General features: G+C 33.8%; 4 protein-coding genes across 11 annotated transcripts in view; 1 reads left to right on the top strand and 3 right to left on the bottom strand.

Moving 5' to 3' along the window:
* Frl (formin-like protein) overlaps window positions 1-1,671 on the bottom strand; it is a 48,707-nt gene extending 47,036 nt beyond the window's left edge. For 2 of the 4 annotated variants that reach the window (XM_072899845.1, XM_072899846.1), the window contains exon 1: window positions 240-1,670. In XM_072899845.1, the coding sequence (XP_072755946.1) occupies window positions 240-458 (219 nt within the window). In that variant the 5' untranslated portion in view covers window positions 459-1,670. Of the gene's footprint in view, window positions 1-239 lie in introns of all 4 variants that reach the window. The other 2 variants (XM_072899844.1, XM_072899843.1) reach the window with 2 other exon arrangements.
* A 220-nt stretch (window positions 1,672-1,891) lies between these two features.
* Mof (males absent on the first) lies at window positions 1,892-7,865 on the top strand. 2 transcript variants are annotated; one of them, XM_072899848.1, is made up of 8 exons: window positions 1,892-2,220; window positions 2,804-3,057; window positions 3,165-3,255; window positions 3,337-3,464; window positions 3,559-3,789; window positions 4,025-4,269; window positions 4,349-4,585; window positions 6,883-7,865. In XM_072899848.1, the coding sequence occupies exons 1-7, from the start codon at window positions 2,031-2,033 to the stop codon at window positions 4,566-4,568; spliced, it is 1,359 nt and encodes a 452-aa protein (XP_072755949.1). In that variant the 5' UTR covers window positions 1,892-2,030; the 3' UTR covers window positions 4,569-4,585; window positions 6,883-7,865. The 2 variants fall into 2 exon arrangements, with proteins under 2 accessions (XP_072755949.1, XP_072755948.1); XM_072899847.1 differs by having other exon boundaries at window positions 4,349-7,865.
* On the bottom strand, window positions 4,870-7,051 carry Daao1 (D-amino acid oxidase 1). Its single transcript, XM_072899849.1, has 6 exons — window positions 6,861-7,051; window positions 6,177-6,300; window positions 5,885-6,030; window positions 5,657-5,813; window positions 5,285-5,575; window positions 4,870-5,213 (listed from the first exon to the last, which is right to left on the bottom strand). Exons 1-6 carry the CDS (start codon window positions 7,049-7,051, stop codon window positions 5,100-5,102), a joined length of 1,023 nt encoding a protein of 340 aa, XP_072755950.1. The 3' UTR covers window positions 4,870-5,099.
* LOC140669758 (uncharacterized) lies at window positions 7,761-20,904 on the bottom strand. 4 transcript variants are annotated; one of them, XM_072899842.1, is made up of 20 exons: window positions 20,688-20,904; window positions 20,096-20,164; window positions 19,653-20,009; window positions 19,207-19,287; window positions 19,002-19,146; window positions 18,392-18,865; window positions 17,969-18,241; window positions 17,683-17,891; window positions 15,086-17,592; window positions 13,699-14,058; window positions 12,774-13,623; window positions 12,489-12,657; window positions 12,141-12,338; window positions 11,630-11,986; window positions 11,239-11,553; window positions 10,936-11,098; window positions 10,410-10,851; window positions 9,706-10,324; window positions 9,174-9,558; window positions 7,761-9,045 (listed from the first exon to the last, which is right to left on the bottom strand). In XM_072899842.1, exons 2-20 carry the CDS (start codon window positions 20,124-20,126, stop codon window positions 8,746-8,748), a joined length of 8,235 nt encoding a protein of 2,744 aa, XP_072755943.1. In that variant the 5' UTR covers window positions 20,127-20,164; window positions 20,688-20,904; the 3' UTR covers window positions 7,761-8,745. The 4 variants fall into 4 exon arrangements, with proteins under 4 accessions (XP_072755943.1, XP_072755941.1, XP_072755942.1 ...); XM_072899840.1 differs by having other exon boundaries at window positions 12,774-14,058; window positions 20,096-20,149; XM_072899841.1 differs by having other exon boundaries at window positions 9,174-9,555; window positions 12,774-14,058.
* Between the last annotated feature and the right edge of the window lie 243 nt (window positions 20,905-21,147).

A 21,147-nucleotide genomic window follows, 5' to 3' on the forward strand; every position in this document is an offset into this window, starting at 1 on the left:
TTTAAAAAAAAAAGAACTTTTTTACATAATTTTTTATCATTGTAATATTTAGATTCAGATTTCTGTATGAATAAGACAAAACATTTCTAGAGTAAACACAGAAATTTCTCCAAATTGTCAACACGGAGAGTAATATTTCCAAGGACAGAACCGATCACAAAGTTTCATTCAACTTGTGATTTATTACGGTTAGAACGAACAGAGAGAAGAGAGATAGATTTTTTTTTCCACGTACTCACCAGCACTTTGGTGAAACGCCTCTCGAGCTCGATCGCGTCCGGCATCGGTTGTCTCGGCGCGCTGCGGACGCTGCCGCTGCGTGTGTGAGGTCCGCCCAGGCTGCCCATGCCCAGGCTGGGTTGACACGAGTGATGAGGCACGCCGGCCTTGACACCGCCGACGAATACCTCGCGAACACCGCCATCGCTCTCGCCGCCGCGGCTCTGCACGATTCCCATACCTTCGTCGGTTTTGCACGCGCGCGCGCGCGAGCGCGAGCTCGTTTTTCGCGCCGGTATGGGATTCCTCGGATTCTCGAGTCGACACGCAACCGCTGCTGCAACGCGGCTGCAGGCGTGACGTAAAAGACCGCGCGTCGACGATTGACGCGACTGTTAGCACGCACACATACACACACTCTGCTGTCGCGCGACGCACACGCGTACACACTGTAGGGAAACGTCAACAACGAGTGCGAACGCGGCGGTACATCCTTCACTTCGCCCTTGAGTCGCCGGTGGGCACCGGTGAACACTTTAGAAAGGGCGACGGTGGGCGTCCGAGACGAGTCGGGGTCCCGGGCCGGATCGTGCAACAGGTATCGCCGGACGGCCGTCCATCGCGAATAGGGAGGCTTCCACGAACTCTCACGAACGCGCGCGCGGCTTTTCAGTACCGACGTACGTCGTTCACCCTCCACCACCTTCACCGGACGAAACGTTTGCGGCATCTGCGCCGAATTCGCTGCGTCTCATCCATGCCTCCCTTCTCTCACTAGACACTTTTATCGCGCATGCGCGCTCGTGGCGCTATCCCCCTCGGCGCGAGATTCAAATGTCAAATTGCGCGTTTTAAGCTCTATTATATGTATGAAACGAGTTCTGTCATATTAAATAAATATTTTCAGAAAATCATAAATAGAAAACGACAAAGAGAGAGAAAGCGACTTGTCGGGCGATATGTCTTTATGTTTACAATATTTTGACGGCGAAAAATTAGATAAAAATTAATAAAATCTTTTTTTCTCTCATTCGCGTTATTTGCGTTGTAACGTTTACGTGGAACGATCAGGAGCTCGCATAATTGAATACTCAATGATTTTTTAACAAGGATTTAAAGATATAAAAGGATTCAATTCTTTACCTCTTTTCCTGACAAAATAAAGTAATGACTGAAATTTGTTCTCTCTCTATCAAACAGCTGCATATTTATATCGTTGAATGTTCAACAATGCAAATGGATGATTCAGCGAACGTCACTATTAAGAAAAAATGAGATTCGATTTTTTACCTAATTTTCATCATCAAAGTATTATACGATGATTATACTATTTGATCTATTTTTGACAAATATCACGAAATATCACACTGCACTTGAAGACACACAACTTTTCACGTTTCTTTGTCTTTGTTATACTATTATTAAAATTAATTAATTTTCTCGTTACAATAAGTCTCTTATTTCACTTTTATGACGCGCGAGTCTAATGCCACATAATATGTAAGCAGTCAATAAGATGTGCATACGTATTTTTTTTTTTTTTCTTTTGTGCAAAGCTACTGCGCATGCGTGGAGAAAAATCCTAGAATTATTGCGCATAATAGCAATTTTTTGGACCAATTTCTGATTGGTCAACCACTGTGCCTCTTCGGGAATGGTAGGTACATCTATATATTGCATCATAGTCATGGGTACGCGGATGTTGAGCGTTTCGTCGCGTTGTTGCGTCAATCTGTGCAATGTTCGGCTATTTTTGGTCAGTTTTCGGTGTTGAATGTGATTCTCGTGACGCGTGAATTACAGTCGGAATTATGGCCGAATCTGAACAGAGAAACAAGGACGGTTGCAACACGACGAGGGAGACAATGGTCAAGCAAGAGAAACGTGAGAATACGTTGACGAATGGCGGGAAGGGCTCCGGCGATGACGCGGACAGCCTCGAGGAGTTGCCGCTCGATATCGGCGAGCACTATCTCGTTCGCAGATCTGACGACTCCTGGCGTGCGTAAGATTCATAAGTAGTCCTCAAACTGAACAGGGTTTTTTTTTTACACCGTAATCCTGAACACGTGGGTTACTGACATTCGGACCAATATTTGTACTCTAGAATCATTTAAAACTTAAGTAAAGTTATCCAAGCACAAAGGCACAATATAAATACTTTGACAATGAAATAATTAATGTATATCTTGCTAAATTACAAGATAATATCAAAAATTTAATATTGGTCATGATATGTATTTTAACATTAAATAATTTTATGTATGTCAGAGTTTTTATCTACATCAATACAGATGATAAATTCGCAAAGTTTTTTTAAACTTTATTCAAAAAGCTGATAATTATTAATGGTTTAATAATTATTAACTATACTTTACTATTTCATAAATATTTGTTGTCTCTGTATTTCATTTCCAGCTTTTTATCAATAGTATTTGTCAAGATTTTTGAAGGATTGAAGCATTCTCTAATACTATACACATTGTTTTATTGGAATTATATTATTTTTGAACAAAAAATTAATATTAGAGGACTATTTATTTCTATTTGATATTATTACAATTGCTGTTTTATTATTGTATAGATCCTGCTGAAATTATCCAAACACGTTACAATGAGAATGAAAATCACTACGAATACTATGTACACTATGAAGGACATAACAGAAGATTAGACGAATGGGTACCTCGTGACAGAATTATGTCAAGCAGATTTGACATGAGTGAAATAGAACGGCATGATAGAAATTCTGGAACTGATCTGTTAGCAGACTCTTCGGATCGTAAAATTACTAGAAATCAGAAAAGACGCCATGATGAAATCAACCATGTACAAAAGGTAAAGGATATATTTATGTAAAAAAAAATATTGTTATAAGCAAAAGTTTTATTATTAGTTTTTTGGTATTAGTATTATATTTGACAAATTATTTTTATTATTTTTAGACTTATGCAGAAATGGACCCTACCACAGCTGCACTGGAGAAAGAACATGAAGCAATAACAAAAGTCAAATATATAGATAGAATACAGATTGGTAAGTATTATTGTATCACTCACACATTATAATTCAATTAATGCGAGAAGAATTTCATGATTTTCAAAAGTTTGTTTCTAGGCAAGTACGAGATTGACACTTGGTATTTCAGTCCATATCCAGAAGAATATGGCAAGCAACCAAAGCTCTGGATCTGCGAATACTGTTTAAAGTATATGCGTCTCGAAAAAACATATAGATATCATATGGTAAAATATGGAAGAATTATTTATATTTGTTGATTTCTTATTACATATAAGAGTATGTATGCATATGATTGATATATATTTTTTTTTGTTTTAGAGTGAATGCACTCATAGACAGCCAGTTGGAAAAGAAATCTACCGAAAAGGAACATTAAGTATTTGGGAAGTAGATGGCAGAGAACACAAGATATATTGTCAGAATCTATGTTTGTTAGCTAAATTATTCCTGGATCACAAAACGCTTTATTTCGACGTAGAACCGTTTCTTTTTTACATTTTATGTGAGGTGGATAAACATGGTGCACATTTAGTCGGTTATTTTTCTAAGGTATGCGAACTACGAACTTAAGTAAAACACTCTAAGTATCAACACCAGAAAATATAGACTTTCTTTGATTTCACTAAAGTTTTCAAAAAATTATTGAAGAAATGCTTATATTCTGCATCTTTTCTAAAAGTTCAAGTATTAGTTATCTTCACTATTTGAATTTTTTGGCTGTTTTTTTACTTAAATATTTTGTAATCATTCTATAGAATTATCATAAATTATCTTCTGTTTTCAGGAAAAAGAATCACCCGATGGTAATAATGTTGCATGTATCTTAACTTTACCACCTTTTCAAAGACAAGGCTATGGCAAATTACTGATAGCTTTTAGTTATGAATTAAGCAGAATTGAACAAACAGTTGGAAGTCCAGAGAAACCTCTAAGTGATTTAGGAAAATTGTCTTATCGCAGTTATTGGAGTTGGATTCTGTTAGAAATCCTTCGAGATTTTAGAGGAACGCTTAGTATTAAAGATCTTAGGTAAAACATCAAACACATATGTTATTAATTGTTTCAATAGCAGAATATAAAAAGGTACATAATACAAATCTATTTACAGTCAAATGACCAGCATCTCGCAAACTGACATCATATCGACGTTACAAAGTATGAACATGGTTAAATACTGGAAAGGACAACATGTTATTTGTGTCACACCAAAATTAGTGGAAGAACATATAAAAAGCAGCCAATACAAGAGGCCACGTCTTACAGTCGATAGCAGTGCATTGAGATGGGGAGCACCACCTCGGAAAAATGTGAAACCCGGCAAAAAATAGCACTTGAGTGGGCTAATGTAATTATTTTTTTCTATAGTAATATCATTATGACGACACGATATCATTTTATAACGGTCGATAAATATTTGAACATATTAATTTATGACATTCATAAGTTTATAAGCCTCTACAATGCATTTGCAAATACAATTAATATCAAGCTTCTCATCATTATATGTATCTCACAAAATAATTGATCGATAGGCAACATAAGCTTGATACAAGAATAATTGTGTATATAAAAATGAACTATAGCTCTTTAATTTCAGCGAATTGTTAGGATTTAGATTGTTAAAAAAAATACATTAAATTGCATTTATTCGATCAGTGGAATAAATATGTATCATACATCTGATAATTAATCTTCAGAAATTCTGATTGTAAGTGCATTTCGATAAACAATACCGCGCAGTATTAGATCATTCTACTTTTCATATGTAAATTCGTTAATAAAGAATGTAGCCATTTGCAGATAGAGAAGAACGTTTTTTTGTAATGTATGTACAAAATAGAAAAAAAATTTTATAATAATTATATTTTGGAGCAGGTAGCTTTATGAAATTCAACGACAGTGTCGATAGTCGCTATAGCGGTTCCTGGTGCCATGCAAACTCCGTAACCACCATGTCCGTAATTATGTACGATCTGCAAAAAAAATACGATGCAGTCAATTTATGAATTAATACGTAACTCTTTTTTACTATTCAAGTACTGACTATGGTTTTATTAGAGCAATCACTGTTAACGATATTTCCCTCCCCAATTCTAACACCGCCTTCTCTATGCGGTCGCAAACCGACTTCCTGTCGCAGGAGTTCCGCATCTTTTAAAGATGGAATCAATGTTTCGCATCTTTCGCGAATCGCTGCAGATTCGTATGGACATAGTTTTGTATTTTCGGAATCGAAGCTTCTAGATCCACCCAGAGTAACCATATCGTGGAAACCTGGTATAACATAAGTGTCAAGCTCGCCGTAAAAGAAAGTTTTAATCCACGGAGCCCTTACCTGCATAGATGAAAAATAAATAAAATGTTAAGATTGTATCGATAAGAATTGATATCGAAAGTCAAAGATATGATAGCGTACTTTGAGGACTTGACCACGTATAGAAACAAGACGTCTGTCATTGCATAATTTACGCGCTCCAAGCCCAGTGCAATTTATTACAATATCAAATTCGCCAGTTAATTCCTTGAGAGAATTTAGTTTTTTTTGTTTAAACGTAACTCCGTTTATTAGCAATCTGTAGTAAGGTATAAATAATTCAAACCATGATAATTTCTCGACTGTCAATAATTATAACATGTCATTTACTTTTGCTTAATCCATGGAAGATACAAACTGCTTTGTGTAAGAAGAGTCGAAAAAAATGACCCATATTTCCATTTGCCATAAACCAATTGAAATTCTTCCTCTGTCGCTCTTCTGTATACTGGGACTACGTTTTCAAGCCAATGATTCTAATTGAAGCAGTTAAACTAATCAGCACAAATTGAGGCGACATATATGTATGCTTACGTTATAAATTTATATCGATAAAATTCTTACGAAATAATTTTAATTTTAGTTTTAATTCTTGATAAAAGAATAATTTCTTGATCTTTACCTGAACAGTATGTGGAGATGAATTAGCAAATATATATCCAGAAATATTAGTCACTCCAGCATTAGAAGCATAATCAGATTTTCGAATGTCGTCGTAAAATTCATAAGAATCTTTTACCCATTTTCTCGAAAAATAATTTATTATAAATATAATATACGATAAAAAATCGCGATATAAGGGAGAATACATAAAAATATCTCTTCGTATATGAAGATAAATCGAAATATAAAATAAATATTCGTTCTATTTGAGAAAAATAACTTTAAAAATTGAAAATCTAAATAATATATTTCAGCCTTTTGAAACTTGAATGAGTTTTTAACGCGTGTAAAGTTATTTTTCAAGATTATTTTTACTTTTTAAATAGAATTTCTCTGTAAATTCATTTTATTATGCTGTTTATATTGTTAATTTTTTATGACAGCTTTTACAAAATAAGATACACAGAAATCTCTGATGAGAAAAATTATAATTTAAAAATTTAAGAAACACACACACCATATATATATATATATATATATATATACATATACACATTCATGTATGTATACATAAATATACATATATTATAAATATAGTTACACTAATTTTTTTTAAACACAAACGCGTTCTGAATACGAGCCAAGAGATATATATATGTGTGCGTGTGTGTGTATTGATAAAATAGCGGAAAATTTTTGTTACTTCGTAATGTTTTCCTCATTAGAGCCACCAAATGAAGCACCAACTCTAAAAATTCCTGCAGCCACATGACTGACAATATCATCATAATCTGAAGCTAAAACCGTTATATCAGCATTACGAAGAGATCCATTTTGCGCAATTGTGGCCGTCGTTAATCCGACGACTCCTCCACCGACAATAGCTACTTTCATTTCGCTTTTTTACACTGCGAATTAATAAAAATAGCTAAAACTTAATGGAATAAATTACGGCACTGTTAGAAAATTATCTTTAACTATTGAGAATTATCTACCGTTACTGACTCCTCTTACGTGTCGTAGACATGATATACTTGTAACTTGTAGCAGTAATGCAATACTTGTACGCGTTCTATTTGTGTGCATAATGATATCAATTTTCTGCTGTTATCATTATACTTAAGTGTACTTTAATCATACACGATAAGTATTTTTTTATTACAAAACACAATATTTCATTTATATTACATATTATTTAACGTTTTTTTTTTTTTTTTGAAAAATGCTGGAATTCGATTTTTGATACCCAATTATAAAAAAATAGAATTATAAAGCTGGTTGCATTTATTAGTGACTTTTCTGCAATGTATTCTATCTTTTTATAATCATATAATTTCTGTAATTTTTTTGTTCACTGAGCAGACACAGTATATTGAACGACGAATATGCGATAATATTGAGCGATTTAATAATTCTATTTGCAATGTATACTAACGTAATTTAATGTTATCTCACATTAAACATTTTATAGATGCAAAATACTTTACTTTTCGCTGAAATTTCTTTAAGAGCATTTAATAAATATATATCTATCGATATATTGTACTATCTTAAAATCTCTAAATACATAATACAGAAGAAGGCAATAGAGTAATACATGTGATTATTCTTTTTATGAAATCAAATATCATATTTTTGTGTATACTTTGTCATTATACATTAATGATAAGATTATGTTATTAAGTATTTCACACAGTAATAAGAAAAATTGCACAGGGATCTAATTTTTAGTCATATAACATTTGCATTTGAGTCACGTGTATTTGTGACAAATAATTATATATAATACAATGTGTATATACATTGCATTTTTTTGGATATGCCCTTACTTATAATAATAAATCTTGTTAAACAATATATCATGACAATTAATTACACTATATTCATTGCTATCATAATTTTCTAATATATGCGACGTTTCTCAATATCGAAAAATATACGAATATACGAACTGAATTATTATATATATCTCCTCGTTAATAGAAAGGTGTTTGGAGCTTACCATTTTCTGTTATTGAAATGGTAGATCTTTATTTTATAGTTTTTTTTTAAAGATTGTCTAAAATTTTGTCGATTTAGTGAAAACGAAATAAGAATAAAGAAATAAAAGAGACTGAGAGAAAAAAGAATGAAAAATTTTTGACTTCAAAAACTAGAGCATTGTCAAATATTCAAATGCTCACGGGATAAAAATTCTTCATATAAGATTTGCTTGCACAAAGAGGAAGAGGAAGAAAAAAGCGAAGGAAAATAACTTCCTGTTAATAAAACAAAATCTTTCTGTTAATGAGGAAATACTGTATAAATTACTAAAAATTACGCGGACGCAATAGATTAAGATTTATAATTTCTTGGTCAGGAAGTAATGATCATATTTACAATATTACTGCAAGTTCTCCGACAATTTGTATTTTCCACTTCTAACTTCGTTATTATTGAAATCTTAAATTCGAGACTAATATTCTCGTTTAGTGTCCAATCCTCAATGCATAAATCTATCACTTTCACATTGTGTTTTATGAGAAAAGAATAGTCAGTATCAAAAGAATTCGCAAAACCTGTGTACTTGATTGGTATTTGGTATTATATTAAGCCTTACTGCAAGGTTGGATGGTATAATTTAGCGGAGGAGGCGGGACCAGAAGAGGCAATGGAGTCGGCGGTGGTGGAGCTTGAACAGATGTTAAGGTGGGAGTTGTAGTTTGTGGTTGTTCGACTGTTCGAACTGTTGTATTATAAACTGAGAGATAGCTAGGCCAGAGATGTGGCGGTGGTGGAGAACCAGGAGGCGGCGGAGGTGGTGAACGATCGTCTATTTCGTCAGAGTCGTCCATCATCATGGCTGTTAATGGGGTAACGCGCGGTTTCTTCAATTTAATTATCTTCACCTGCAAAAGTATAAAAGATAAAATATATTTTAAGTAATACAATTAAAAATGTTTTCTTCCCTTCAAAAGGAAGGAAAGAAAATTTCCTTCCCTTTTTTATAAATTAAAGAATGATAAATCGCATGTACCTTGACTTTCTTCTTCGTCTTTGGTAGTCTTGCCCTTTTCTCCTGCTTTCTACTCTTTCGTGAACTGTAAATTTTGTCTTTTCTCAAATCCTTGAGTCCTTCACGCAAATCTATTCTTTTGGGAGGTGGTGGTGAAGGCATGTCGCCTTCGCCACCGCTGGGACTTGTGCCTTCACCAGGTTTTATACCATCAGCAAATTGAACTGATTTTTTGTTTCTGTTCATTTTTTTCAATAATTTTGCTGCTTTACCAGATTTGGTATCAGGTCCCGCGTCTTTGTTACATTCATTATTCTTATCTGTTTCATCATCTTTGTCACTATTGTCCTTGATATCATCTACATCCGATAAATCATCCAAGTTGCCATTAGGAATTGAGTCCCTTCTTAAAAAAAAAAAAAAAATTATTTATACAACTATATATAAATAAAATACAATATTTTGCAAATTGACGAGATAAAATACGAGATTTAGACAATAGAATGCCATCAGAGAGTATTTTTAAAAGATACTAAAACTAATATCGACGAACCTAAATCCTGGTGCAATCAAAATGCCTTTTAATGGTGGAGGTGGTAACTCTGGCCATTCTTTTGTAGTTTCAATTTCCGCTTGATCCTTATTTATATCAACGGATATTGTCGCTTCATCAGCTTCGATTCGTTGATTAATCATTTGTGATGATTTCTCTTCATCATCATTGTCATCTTCATCCTCATCCTCTGCTTCTTCTTCCTCTTCCTCATCATCTTCCGCTTCGGCTTCGGCCTCGTCTTCATCGTCATCTTCATCCTCGTCTGCGGCAGCGTCTTCGTCTTCCTCCTTTATAGATGCCACTGGCTCTTCCTCTTCCTCTTTCACAGAATTAGTTTGAGATGGGGATTCAGTTTCGGCTTGTTCTTCTCCCTCCTTCAACGCTTTCAAAACCGATGGATCTACCACAGAACCCTTACGATGATCCAACAATACTTCACCTGCTGGTCGTGACGTATTATTTTTCTCCAATAAACGCAGAGCTCGTCGATTAATCCGCTCTATTTTTTTGCGTTCCTTTTCTTTTCTGCGTAACTCGCGTAATCTTTTACGTTCTTCCCGTTCCTTGCGGCGCGTTTCGAGTATAGCTTCGTAATTATAAACAGGTTGAACTACTTCTATAACGCAAAAATTTTTTTATTCAATAATGCGTGAAATATATTCGAGACAGAAAAATATACTGACAAATTTATTTATACATACTTTGCGACTGGATTTCATTTCTTGGAAATGCTGTTGCTGTGACAGGGGAGATTGGGACAGGTACGGGAACAGGTATTGGCAACGGTAGCTGCAGTGGAGCAGCAGATGCGACAGTCGCGGCAGGAGCGAGAGTATTCGTCCCAGCAGGCGGGACGGGTAATGGGACTGGAACAGGAATGGGTACAGACATGGGAACTGAAGACGCCGACGGCGAGGGTGCCGGCACTGCTGAGGAATATAAAAGTCCATTCGATTGATCCGTACTTGTTGATTGACCGCTCCAGTCTAACGACGTAGGTACTACTTGAAGAACATTACCTACGCGGACTACCTGGCTAGATCCAGGCCGTACAGGCGGTGTGGTACAGGTTGCAGGTACTTCTCGTCGTGATGATTGCACTCCATTGAAGTCAGCAGGAACCACTTGTAAAACATTCCCAACCTTAACACAGGAGAAATAATATTTATAATTTTTTTTCAATAAATAAATATATATACAAACAAAGATATTCTATAAATCAAATACTTGTAGAACAGTAGGCTGTTGTCTGTACATCATTTGCTGTTGTTGTTGTTGAGGAGGAGACGGATACGCGATAACATTAGAATTAAAGTTGGAAGAATAATCTCCAGATACCCCAGTGGAATCCTTACTATGTTGTTTCTTAATACCCAATTCTAATTCTAACCTATAAGGAATATATGTGATACATGTGGTTGATTCTATATCGAAGAATATTTGAATAAAAGCGCAACAGATAAAAAATATAAAATTAATTTTAACAATATACAGGGGAATAGATTAGAAAAAACTAGCACAAATTCTTACCTATCATCAAGCGATAAACGTTTCGGAGAACCAGTGGTCAATTCATCTATGCAAGGAGGATAAGTTAAATTATTCTCTGTATAATAATATTCATTTCCACCTTCAATTTCATTTAGATATTGGAAATTTGCTGCGTCCATATTGCCACCCATTTCTGAGTCTAAGATGTTCGTTCCTCCTGGTGCAACTCCTGATTGAACTATAGTCTCTATACGTCTGCCCCTTTCACCACAAATATTAAGCTTCCTGTTTTCGTCCTCATCTTTCCTTTCCCTTTCTATTTCATTCAGTCTACTCCTTCCAGGCGAGGGAGATCTATATGCAAAGAATTATTCTGATTTACATCAGAGCAAGCAGACACTTTAAGGTTTAACTGCAAGTTGAATTCTACCTGGAAGACCGCAATTCGGACATTCTTAATCCACGATCGGGGCTTCTCAATCTTGACGTAGAGATCGATCTCGCTCTCGATCTTACGTCCGATGGAGATCTGCTTCTTGATCTCATTCTCGGTCTTGATCTTGACGTTGATCTAGAACGCGATCTGGATCGTGACCGTGATCTCGATTTCGACCAAGATCTTGAGCGCGATTTGGATTTTCGTCGGAATCGTTCTTGTCGTATTGGCGAATATCTCGACCGCGGCGGTGTCCGATTTCGTAATCTATGTCCTTGACGATCCAAATCCGAAATCGAGTCTTTATCCTTTTCCCATTGCCAATCTCTTCTTGTGCTCGATCTGCCATGGCTAAAAAATGAAAAATTTGTTATGCTTTTCACGCGACAGCTCTTGTAAAATAAAATATAATGATCGACAAAGATTTCATTAATGTTTTCTCATTAACATTTAGTTTCGAATCCGCTTAGTATATGTAAATGCACATAACACAAATTATAAATACCTTCTCCTATATTTCGACAGTGGTTGAGGCGAATGTATCGTATCTCTTTCCAAACTTTCTTCTCCATAATACGTTCGATCGTCATACTCGGCAGGCAAATCTTGTCCAGCGGCATAAGAATCCACAGATTCATTGCCATCTCGCAGGATATTACTGTTTTCATACTGCCAAAATGTATGATCTTCTTCTGTGTGAAATCTGTAGAATTATTCATATCCTCAATCCCACATTGTGACATTATAGATACAAGTTCTATCTTTGCTTTATTTTTTTTCTAAGTTATTAGAGAATTGTGTATAAAACGTTCAGATATATAAATAATTTCAAGGAAATATTTTAAAATAATACCTGTTATCTCTATATTTCTCAGATTCCATCGTTCTCTCTCTCAACAGCTCCATTGGATCATAAGCTCTAGCATCTTTTTCACGATCTACATCCACACTGTCATATCTCCTTCTACCCCAATCTTCACGATTTCCTTTAGAGGATGCAGAGCTATGCTTCTTGAAGTTATCTATAAGAAAATAAAAATATATATGAGACAATTTACTGAAATTAAGATAAAAATTTATTAAGATAATAATTTATTATAAAAAGAATAATCTCGCGTGTTGTTAAACTTTTTCTTACCTTCATTGTAGGAGCGTGGTGAAGATCGCATATATCTTTCTCTTCTCTCATCTGTTCGTGATCTATTTGATCGTTCATCGTCGTACCTTTCTCTTCTCTTGTCTCTATCTCGTACACTGGTAGTAGCTTCGTCTTTTCTCTTTGGACTTCTACTGCGACTTCTACTCCAACTGTGACCAGAACTTCTACTGCCGCTTCCTTGTTCCCATGAGGCGTATGGACTTCTGCTCCTTTTTCTCTTTCCTCGTCCAGAAGGACTCGACTTCCTTCGGCTATCCGCAAAGTCCGTTTTGAAACCTTTATTGTCCCTTCTGTCGGACTTTTCTCCATCGTCAGATCTCCTTTCCTTCTTATCTTTACTATAATCATGCGAATATCGTTTCTCGCTCTCTTTCTTACCAGGACTTTTTTTCCTATGTTCTCTAATAGGAGATCGTACACCTGAGACATTAACATCACTTAGATTTCGACTTGTTTTATATTTTTTCACGTCATCGTTCTTACTTTCTCTGTTGTCATAATTTTCAGACTGTCCAGATCGAATAGAAATCGCCTTTTCCGAAGCTGGAGATTGTCGTATCGCTATTACCGACGATTTGGAGGCTACAGCGAATTCAGTTGTGTCTAATAATTTGTCGACTTTGCTATTACTTTCTGTATTATACGATTTAAATTGATCTACTGGCTCTTTATTTGATAATTTTTTAATATCATTTTCTAATCCATGTGATTCTAGCAGTTTCTTTTGTATCGTTAACAATGCCGCCGCATGCTGAGCAGGATCTTGTAACGGTGTCTCTAGGATACGTTTCGTCGGCTTTACTTGTTCATTAGTACGTCGTATCAGAAGCTGTTTAGGGATAAGTTTAAGTGCGGTTTTTTCTGCGTTCGTTTCATCGTCTTTTATATGTGTTGTTAAACTTACATTAGAATTTATAACACGTTGCTTACTACGTGATCCTTCTGATCCATATTCAGCAAAAATATCCATACATACTGATTGAGAGTTATGTGTTTCTGGGCATAGTTCATTCATCGATAAATCGTCAAACAAATTGTCAGTGTTTTTAATGTCAAATTTATGGGTGGAGCTTTTATCCTCCAGTTGTACTTTGTCTTCAATTTTTTCATTTGCTGCATGTTTAGTATCACGCAGTTTTGTTAATTGTAATGGTATACCAACAGTAGGAATTGATAGTTCTTCTGTTTCAATCAACATTTCTTTTTTCTTTTTCTTAAAAGGCAAAGAAGTAGAGCTGCTACTGTCATTAGATCCTTCTACTTCCTAAAAAAACAAAAGAAATAATTATTTAAATAAAGAAAAACTATTATATTAAATATACCACAATATACACAATTATATCCAAGTAAAAAGGATATTAAAAAAGTTACATATATTGAATATCAATAAGAATTTCGTCAAGAATGTTCTCGATATTATTATTTTATTTTGTATAATAACGGAGATGTTATACTATCTTAGGCATGGTGGAAAAAATACAAGGTGAATCATTGCGCATATATCATGGGCAGAGCCTAAATTTTTAACCAATCCAACACTGCCCCATAGATCAAAGAATCAATGTTGGCCATATAGAATTATGCTTTGAGGCTCTCTTTGATTGGTTGATTGCTCTCCTCTACTTTTTAGACTGTGCAGCCACCGGAATGATGCACCTTCTATTCTTTCCACCATGATCTTAGGCATCCCCCTGAGATTAGTTCGCGCTCCAAAGTAAAACTTACAAAGATTAATAAAAAAAGATAAACTAAATATTTCTATTTTTAATTCAGAACCACAAGGCAGCAGAATAATGGTTCCTTTTTTTTACTTTTTTGTATTTTTATTTTCTTTTTAGTTCTTTTATATTTTTATATTGTTTTTTAATTTTTATAACGTTTTTTCTCGCTGCTGCGCCGCCACGCGGTTGTCGTAGACTAGTCGCACACACATACGAGCATGAACGCGCTACATATGCTCCCCACTATCAACTTCTACGCATGTCGTGTTCGCGCTTGTGTGTATATACGACTTGACGTCAAATCTGGCATGTCTGGAGTAGAAACGAATTATCGCATAGACCGAGAAGTCAAAGTTTTTAGACGTTTTTGTTTGTAAAATTATTGATGTCTATCTAAATTTTACGCTCCTTCAAATTTTCCTTTATTGCAACGCCTCCGCGTATTGACCGACACAGAAAGCTGATTCAAATTTTTTAATCTAGAATTTTCTATCAAATCGCAGATATTAATTTATAATCCTTTTGTTTGGATATATTTTATAATACTTACATGCAAGTAAAAACACTCACCTGAGACTTTTGAGAAAGTGCTGGAGAGCTAGGACTATATAATTCTATAGCTTTCTCTTTAAATTTTGCATTCAAATCCAAAATTTCTTTAAATTGATCTCTAGCCTGATGTTCCTTGGTAGATGCAATCTGCTCATCGTTTGTTTTCACAGAAATTAAATTTTTCACCGATGTATCTTCAACTTTCTTTGTTTGTACAGGTCTAGTCGCTATTTCTTCTGATGTCCATGCTCTTTCTAACGAGTCTCTACTTTGTGAGTTTTTATGATAATAATCTATCAGATCAGATGTAGCTGAGCTTTCTGAATAAGTTGCAGCGCGTGAATCTCTTTTTTCCATTTCTTCATGTTCATATTTATTAATCTTGGACCATTCTGAATATTCTTCCTCCCATATGTCTTTAGTTTCTGATTTCTCTTCGGAATGTGAACCCATATCCCAACGACTCTTTCTAACTCGCTTAGAACCAATTGATTCAAGTTTTATTTCCAATTTATTTGGTTCTTCATTGACATTTGTATCTTCATTTGGTTTAATCCATTCCTTTTCTATCCCGACAATGTCGTTAACTTTACAAATTTCTTCAGTATTCTTGCATAAAAATGATTCCTCTTCTATATCCCAATCGTCTTTTTTATGCTTAGTCTTTTGTTTCAAAAGCATCATCTCTTCCTTTTCACCTTCCTCTTGTTCTTCCTCCCATATTCTTATTGCGCATAAACGTTCCTGTCTCTTCTTCATTTCTTTTGCACTTTCTTTTTCTATTGCAATATAAGTATCCGTTTTTTCATCATATCTAACTTGCTTTTCCATCTTCTTTGATATGCTGTGACTGCTTTTTCGCTTGCTAATAGTCAGATCTGTTATTGCTATTGCTTCCAAACTATCTACTTCCCACTCATCAGCTAGGAGTTGTTTTTGACATACCTCTTTTTCAAGCTGTGTCAAAGATGGCACATTCAATGTATCAAAATCTGTTTCTCCCCATTTTTCTTTCTTTTGTTTTTTTTCCAATTTTTTTGAAAATTTGACTTCGTTTTGTATTATTTGCTGATTAATACGCTCACCTTCTCTTTCCCAATCCGCAAGAAACTCAGTGCTGCTTCTAACATCTTTCTCTCTTCTTTTCTTTCTTTTTATCTCGTGTTCCTCATCCGATTTTTCTTTTCCTTCCTGAATCCTTTCTTCATTGATTTTAGACGATCTATCTTTGTCTTGCATATTATCTCGATTATGCTTTCTTTTCTTTCGATGTGTACTTTTTTCAGAGCCATCCATCTTTTCCAATTCGCCAGTATGATCCCGACTTGACTCGCCATCATTTGATTGCAGTGTAATCATAGAATCTACTTCCCATTGTTTCATGCATTCATTATCATGCACACTTATACCACTAATAATTTTTCTCGTTGATGTGATCTGATCAGTTCTTTTTTTATCTTTAACTATAACTTCTTCTTTAATGTTTTTTATCAAAGTCCCTGAATGTAATGCCTTTGTTTCATCTGAAGATGAAGCTGTTACAGGAGATTTGGATATGATTTTGCTTATATCCCCATTATTAATAGATTTAGCTTCCTTTATTTTTTTCTTCATCTTCTTTTTTTTCTTTATATGTTCATCCGAATCGCTGCTGCTGGAATCAGTGCTCATCTTCCTCCTTCGCTTTTTCTTTGTTCGTGCAGCACGTCTTGCCTTCTTTCTTTTCTTTCCAACTGTCTTCTTCTTCCGCCTTCTTTTCCTTTTTTCGTCTGAGCTACTGGAGTCGCTACTACTACTGCTACTACTGTCAGTGCTATCAGAGTCTGAGGAAGACGAATTACTCAATATTTTGCGTTTGCGTTTCTTTTTTTTCTTTTCCTTTTCTGAGTCTGAAGAACTAGTACTACTAGACGAATCACTGCTGTACATTACTTTCTTTTGTTTTTCCTTTTTTTTTATTTCTCTCGATTCAGTGTTCTCGTCACTTAGTCGTTCAACTTTGATTCTAACATTTTCCCAATCACTGGGTATCGATTTAGAATTTTCAGATGCGTCGTTGCTGTTTGTGTGCTCAATTTGTATATTACTCTCATCAATCTGTATTTGACAATCTGTGGATATAGTAGACTCCTCACATTCTGTACTTTTTATTGATTCTTCTAAAGTTTGCAATTTATCTTTTTTCTCTTTCAATGATATTTCGATGTCCGTGTTATCTTCTACCAAATTAGATTCTATATTGAATTCATGATAAGTAAGTGGGGAAGTTTTAACAGGATTTTTCTTTGGCAAATATTCCTTAATCACATCAGTTACAGTGCATACCATCTTCATGAATTGTTCATATTCTGAAGCTAGCTTTTCATCTCCAGTAGATTGTAGCAAAGGGGATGTCGAAGCTTCATCATTTGTCGTTGTATTATCAATTGTCTTTTCACTGGATTCATTATCCCCTTTAATGTCTTCGAGGTTGTTATCAACCTTATCTTCGTCAGTTGTGCTAGAGGCTGTGGAACATCTCTCTTCTTTTAAAATAAAAAATAAATTATTATTATTTCTAAAATTTCAATATTTATTTGTTATACACATTCTCTCTATTATAAAAAGCCACTTACGTTGAGCGACGGAAATGTGTAATTTATTTATTGGTTTTTTAATCTCTTCTTTCGCTGTACCAATAGATGTCGTTTCTTCATCTTCACTATCCCACTTTGACCTGGGAAGTTGTACAGTTACTTGCCACTTAGCATCTTTATGACACTTGGTTGCATTTATTTGCTGATACCAATTACGCTTTTGCAGTGCTATGTCTTCTGTATCAAATCTACAATTATATACAAAGATCTGGAATAGGTAACGATTTGGATAGGAAATTGTTACTGAATAGACATTATGATATACCGTGGTAAAGACGCCTCGCATATGTCTCGTATTTTCTCACGACGTTCAGGAGACACAGCTTGTAGAAGTTGCGAGGTACATAAGAAAAGAGACGTACGTGGATTTTCACAATATAATAATTGAGCTCCCTTTGCTCGTTTTGTCATTTTGATCGATTCAGGTGGATATTTTTTAGGACCGTCAAGTCCTTCAGCTATTAGTGCTTGACGTTTTAGATGATAATTGTTTAACATTAACATATGTTCAAGATAACGCGCATAATCTTGTGTTGTTCTGAAAAACATAACATATATATATATATATAATGTATATACAATATATATACATGTCTACACACATATATAAACATGCGTGTATAAATATGCACATGCATATAAATTTGAAATATATTACTTAAATTTGTATGTTGTAATTGTGTTATACCTATTTCTTGCAGATCGTTCTGTATTATCGTGTCTTCTAAGATGACTGATATCATTAAGAGTTAAACCAGATTTTTGTAATTCCATCCAAGAATTACACTTCAATAATTCTTTTTCCTTCCATCTATCTTTATCTTTTTCCTTTTTATCCTTACCTTCCGCTTCCACTTCCAACATATCATTTCGTTTGTCTTTTACATTCTCTTTCTTACTATTTTTTCCTTCTCTTCTTTCTTTTGTCTCTTCCCGTTTTTCTTTAACATTTTCTTTCTTATCCTTTTCTTCTTCTTTCTTTTCACGACCCGTATCCGCCTTGCTATCTTCCCGTTTATCTTTATCATCTTTTCTTTTCTTATCTTTCTTACGTGTTTCCCTGTCTTGAGATGATTTTTGTATAGAACATTCAGTACTTTCATTTCGATCTTTTTCTTCTCGATTTGAGCTACTCCTATCAGTTTTGTCACGGTGCCGATGCCTGAAAATGATAAAATATAGAAAATAATAAAAAAGACATATTGCACATGTATAATATTAAAAAATAATATTAAAAAAGAAATTTTATTATTAGATAAAATATACATTTTTTTAAATATTATTTTCGCTCTTTGTACCTTTCTGAATATTTTCGGTTTATTGTTGATCTACTTTTCCGAGAGTCGTTTATTCCCTCGTATCTGCTTTTTATCTTTGCATGTCTTTTACTCTCCAATAAATCGGATGTATTCTTGCCAGTATGATTTTCGTCTTCCATACTTGCTATAAAAAGTTTTTGTCATTGAATATCTGATATTAATTACAACTATATAAAAATAATACCTGCTGCCATAGATGCCATGGCTAACATTTTACTTTTAGATTCTTCTCTTCGAATTTCTTCAATAGCTAAAATCTTTTCCTCTGTAAAAAATTGTAAAAGATTTCTATAATATCTTAATTATAAAATTAAACATTAAGTTCAAAATCTTTAAACTATTGGGTGTTTCCTATGTATAGTCTATAAAAAATTTAAATACTTAATCTTTTACTCTCTACAAATCAATATAAATTTAAATTGTAATTTTACATTGTTAATATATTTTATAATAAAAACAATTCTAATAAAGCTTTAACTTAATTGTAATAGTCTTGACTAAATTATTATATGGAAAAGTTTAACATTTGTTTAATTCTTCATCAATGCATTAATTTATAGTCATATAATATAAAGATGATAATTATGAGGTGCTATATACTAAAATATATAATTTTATAGTATCACATACCTGTCTTTTTTCGTGATTTATGTGTATTTGTATCATCTTGCATTGTTTTATCTTTTGTTTTTAAAGCTCTGGTGGAATGTTGTAAATTTGATTTAATTTGGGACTTGGATAATACTTTAATCTGATTAGCAAATGCCATTAATCGTTTTTTCGCTTGAATTTTTCCTAGCACTGGTTTCACTGTCTTTGGGCTTTCTAATCTTGATGTATCTCCATCACTTATTTGCCCTTTGGTACTTTCTGGTGTTTCTGGCATTTGTATGTCTGACAAGCAAATTGAGGTGTCCGGAGTTGGTTCTTCCGGCACATAAGCATCTTTTGATTGCGTGGTATCATTTGATTGAGTGTCATCTTTTTCTAATTGTATTGCACAAAGTAATCATTTAGTAGCAAATTAAATTTAACAAAGTATTTATAACACACTAGTAAAAGATATTCCTTACCCAAAAGAGCCACCCCTTCTGTCTCTGCCATTGATGGAGAGCTTTAATATCTACCTAAATTATATTTATCTGGAAGTTATATTATTCATATCTTATTAAATTAAAAAAAATTCTAATTCTGACATACAACAAATTGTATATAATTCTGAAATATTATAAAGAAAAAAGGAATATAAACAATATTAATATATATATTTAAAAAGCAACATATGATTTACAGAAAACTGATAAGGAAAATAAGACAATAAGAGACCAATAAATTATATAGTTAATATTACATAATTAAATTAAATAATTTGCTATCATTTAATAATTTATAAATCAATTAAAGTAATTTATTTTTTTTTCTCTATCATAATTATGAAAGATAAATGTATAAATATACATACAATTATCTAGGCAAATTATAATTGTAATAACACTTATTGTACATATATATTTGATAATATAGAAAAAAATATGAGTTTATTTATGTCTATTTATACTTGAGTGTGTTTACAGACTGTATGAAAAAAATTCACATTTAATGGGGGTATGTGTATGCAATTTCTTAAACATATCAGTATATATATATCTCGATCTGACATCTTACCGCGTAATTTATATAACTAAATCACTGAGAGACACATGATTTAGCCAAAGTTTTTGGCGTCAATGCGCTTTATGATTTAAAATATATACTCAAGATTACTGTAAACGTGTTTCTTGAAATGGTTCGCTGTTCTTCTATCAAAGTCAAACGAAACTAGCGCACGAAACGTACGACAGACATGTCAAGACATGTTCGACATATTGTCCAAGTTACAGGCTGCTTACCGAGCAAAACGATCAACCTAACTAAACGATAATAACTAGATCTTGTAACTATAGTTTCTAACTATTATTCTCTGACGTAGTGGTCGTTGATTGGCTCTTGGTCAGAAAATTTGTCCAGAAATTTTTCTCTCAAATTCAGATTGGGTAAAGGTATCTATGCTCCTTTTATTCTGATTGGTCAATCAAATGCTACTCCGATAATTAAATTTTTGAACGCATTCCAAAAGTATTTCGTC

The sequence above is a fragment of the Anoplolepis gracilipes genome, chromosome 9 (genome assembly GCF_047496725.1).
Source record: "Anoplolepis gracilipes chromosome 9, ASM4749672v1, whole genome shotgun sequence".
In the NCBI taxonomy this organism is placed as follows: Eukaryota; Metazoa; Arthropoda; class Insecta; order Hymenoptera; family Formicidae; genus Anoplolepis; species Anoplolepis gracilipes.